Source organism: Octodon degus, unplaced genomic scaffold (genome assembly GCF_000260255.1).
Source record: "Octodon degus isolate 3935 unplaced genomic scaffold, OctDeg1.0 scaffold00001, whole genome shotgun sequence".
In the NCBI taxonomy this organism is placed as follows: domain Eukaryota; kingdom Metazoa; phylum Chordata; class Mammalia; order Rodentia; family Octodontidae; genus Octodon; species Octodon degus.
In genome coordinates, this window is record NW_004524577.1 from 22,741,390 (window position 1) to 22,743,067 (window position 1,678).

The 1,678-nt window shown below is 40.8% G+C and overlaps 1 protein-coding gene across 1 annotated transcript in view; it reads left to right on the forward strand.

Annotated features, from left to right (window-relative positions):
* The window catches only part of LOC101561296 (small EDRK-rich factor 1), a 9,385-nt gene extending 7,707 nt beyond the window's left edge, over positions 1-1,678 (forward strand). Inside the window, exon 2 of the mRNA XM_004623020.2 lies at positions 1,471-1,678. Within this exon, the coding sequence (XP_004623077.1) occupies positions 1,471-1,543 (73 nt within the window). The 3' untranslated portion in view covers positions 1,544-1,678. The remainder of the gene's footprint in view (positions 1-1,470) is intronic.

Here is a 1,678-nt window from a genome sequence, read left to right on the forward strand (position 1 = left end):
TTTTTTTTTTTTTTTTTTTATGGCAGTACCAAGGATTGAACTCAGGACCCTGAGCTTGCCAGGCAGGCATTTATTCTACTGAACTATCTTCTCCCTGGCCCAGAAGTGTTTTTTTTTTTTTTTTTTTTTTTTGTGCAGGGTCTCACTACACAGCCCACAGTAGTAGTGATCCTCCTGATTTCTGCCTCCCAAGTGCTGGGATTACAGGCGCACGTCACCATGCCCAGACTCCATTGCTAGCTCAGCAAGCCTAGGGATGGGGCCGGCGCAGCATGCAGAGGCAGGGATTGAACCCTGGCCCCTGTGCTTACTTAAGCAAGCACTTAGTCCACTGAGCTATACTGCAGGTTCTTGTCTTGCTTTTTCTATCTCCTACTCTTTATTTTTGCTGTTGGCTTTACAGAAATGGCTATTGTCATGGACAGAGCTAGTCAATCCTGAATTGAAATCTAATTCTAAATTTAATAAAAACTTGGAAAGAGCTTGGACTTGAAGTTGGATACACCTTGGTATTTATGTGATTTGGAGCAGATATTTGGTGCTGAGCCTTTTTTTAAAAAATCTGAAACATGAAGATAATAAGGAATTGCAGAATTTAAGCCAGAGCCAGTAATACTTGATACACAGATTAGTTTGTTTTGTTTTGGTGTTTTTGGTACCAAGGCTTGCCAAGCAGGTGTCTCCCCAGCCCAATATACAATTAAAAATATCCACTTAGCACATTTTAAATTATGGGGCTGAAGATATAAATCAGTATCAGAGGCCATGCTTAGCATGCATGGGACCTGGATTCCAACTCTAGCACTAATCAAAAAATAAATAGATTCCCTGGGCTAGGCTCTGTCATAGTTCAGGCAAAATGGCATGTGAAGGTTTACCCAGAGACACAGGGTTTAGAAGGTGCTCTGCACACTCAGGAAGCTGAAGCAGGAGGATCTCTGTTAGTTCCAGGCCAACCTGAACTGTAAACTGAAACCCCATCTCAAAAAAAAAGAATACTATGAAAACAACACTATGCAATATATTAATTATTGTAAATGTCTTACCTGTTTTGAAACTGTCTCATTGCTATTTCTTTCTCAATTAAAAAAAAAACACTATGAAGCTGGGCATGGTGGCACACACCTGTAATCCCAGTACCCAGGAGCCTGAGGCAGGAGGATCATTGTGAGTTTGAGACCAACCCTGGCTCCAAAGTGAAAGTGAGCTCAAGGCCAGCCTGAACTACATAGTGAGGCTCTGTCTCAAAAAGACACAGACCCACACACACTGTGAGGCTATTTGACAAGCTCATGATAGTAGTAGTCATGATATCGAAAACAATAGATCTACTTCAAAGCCTTTAGTTTTTGCCTTCCCATTCTTTCTCCACCCACGAAAACAGAAAGACGTGTATACGAATTGTACTTAATGGGTTATACATAAAATATAAGTGAATATAAACTCTGTTTTTCTCTTCTCCCATTATAGGGACTCTGAGATTATGCAACAAAAGCAGAAGGCAGCTAATGAGAAGAAGTCTATGCAGACAGGAGAAAAATGATGTCTGGCTCTTCAGGAAGCCTGGGTGCTACTACCAACTGGTACCTGATATGCTCCAAGATTGAGGATTCTTTAAAGTAAACAAACATCACTTGTGTTACAACTCATCCTCATAAAACTGTCTACTTCAAACTTT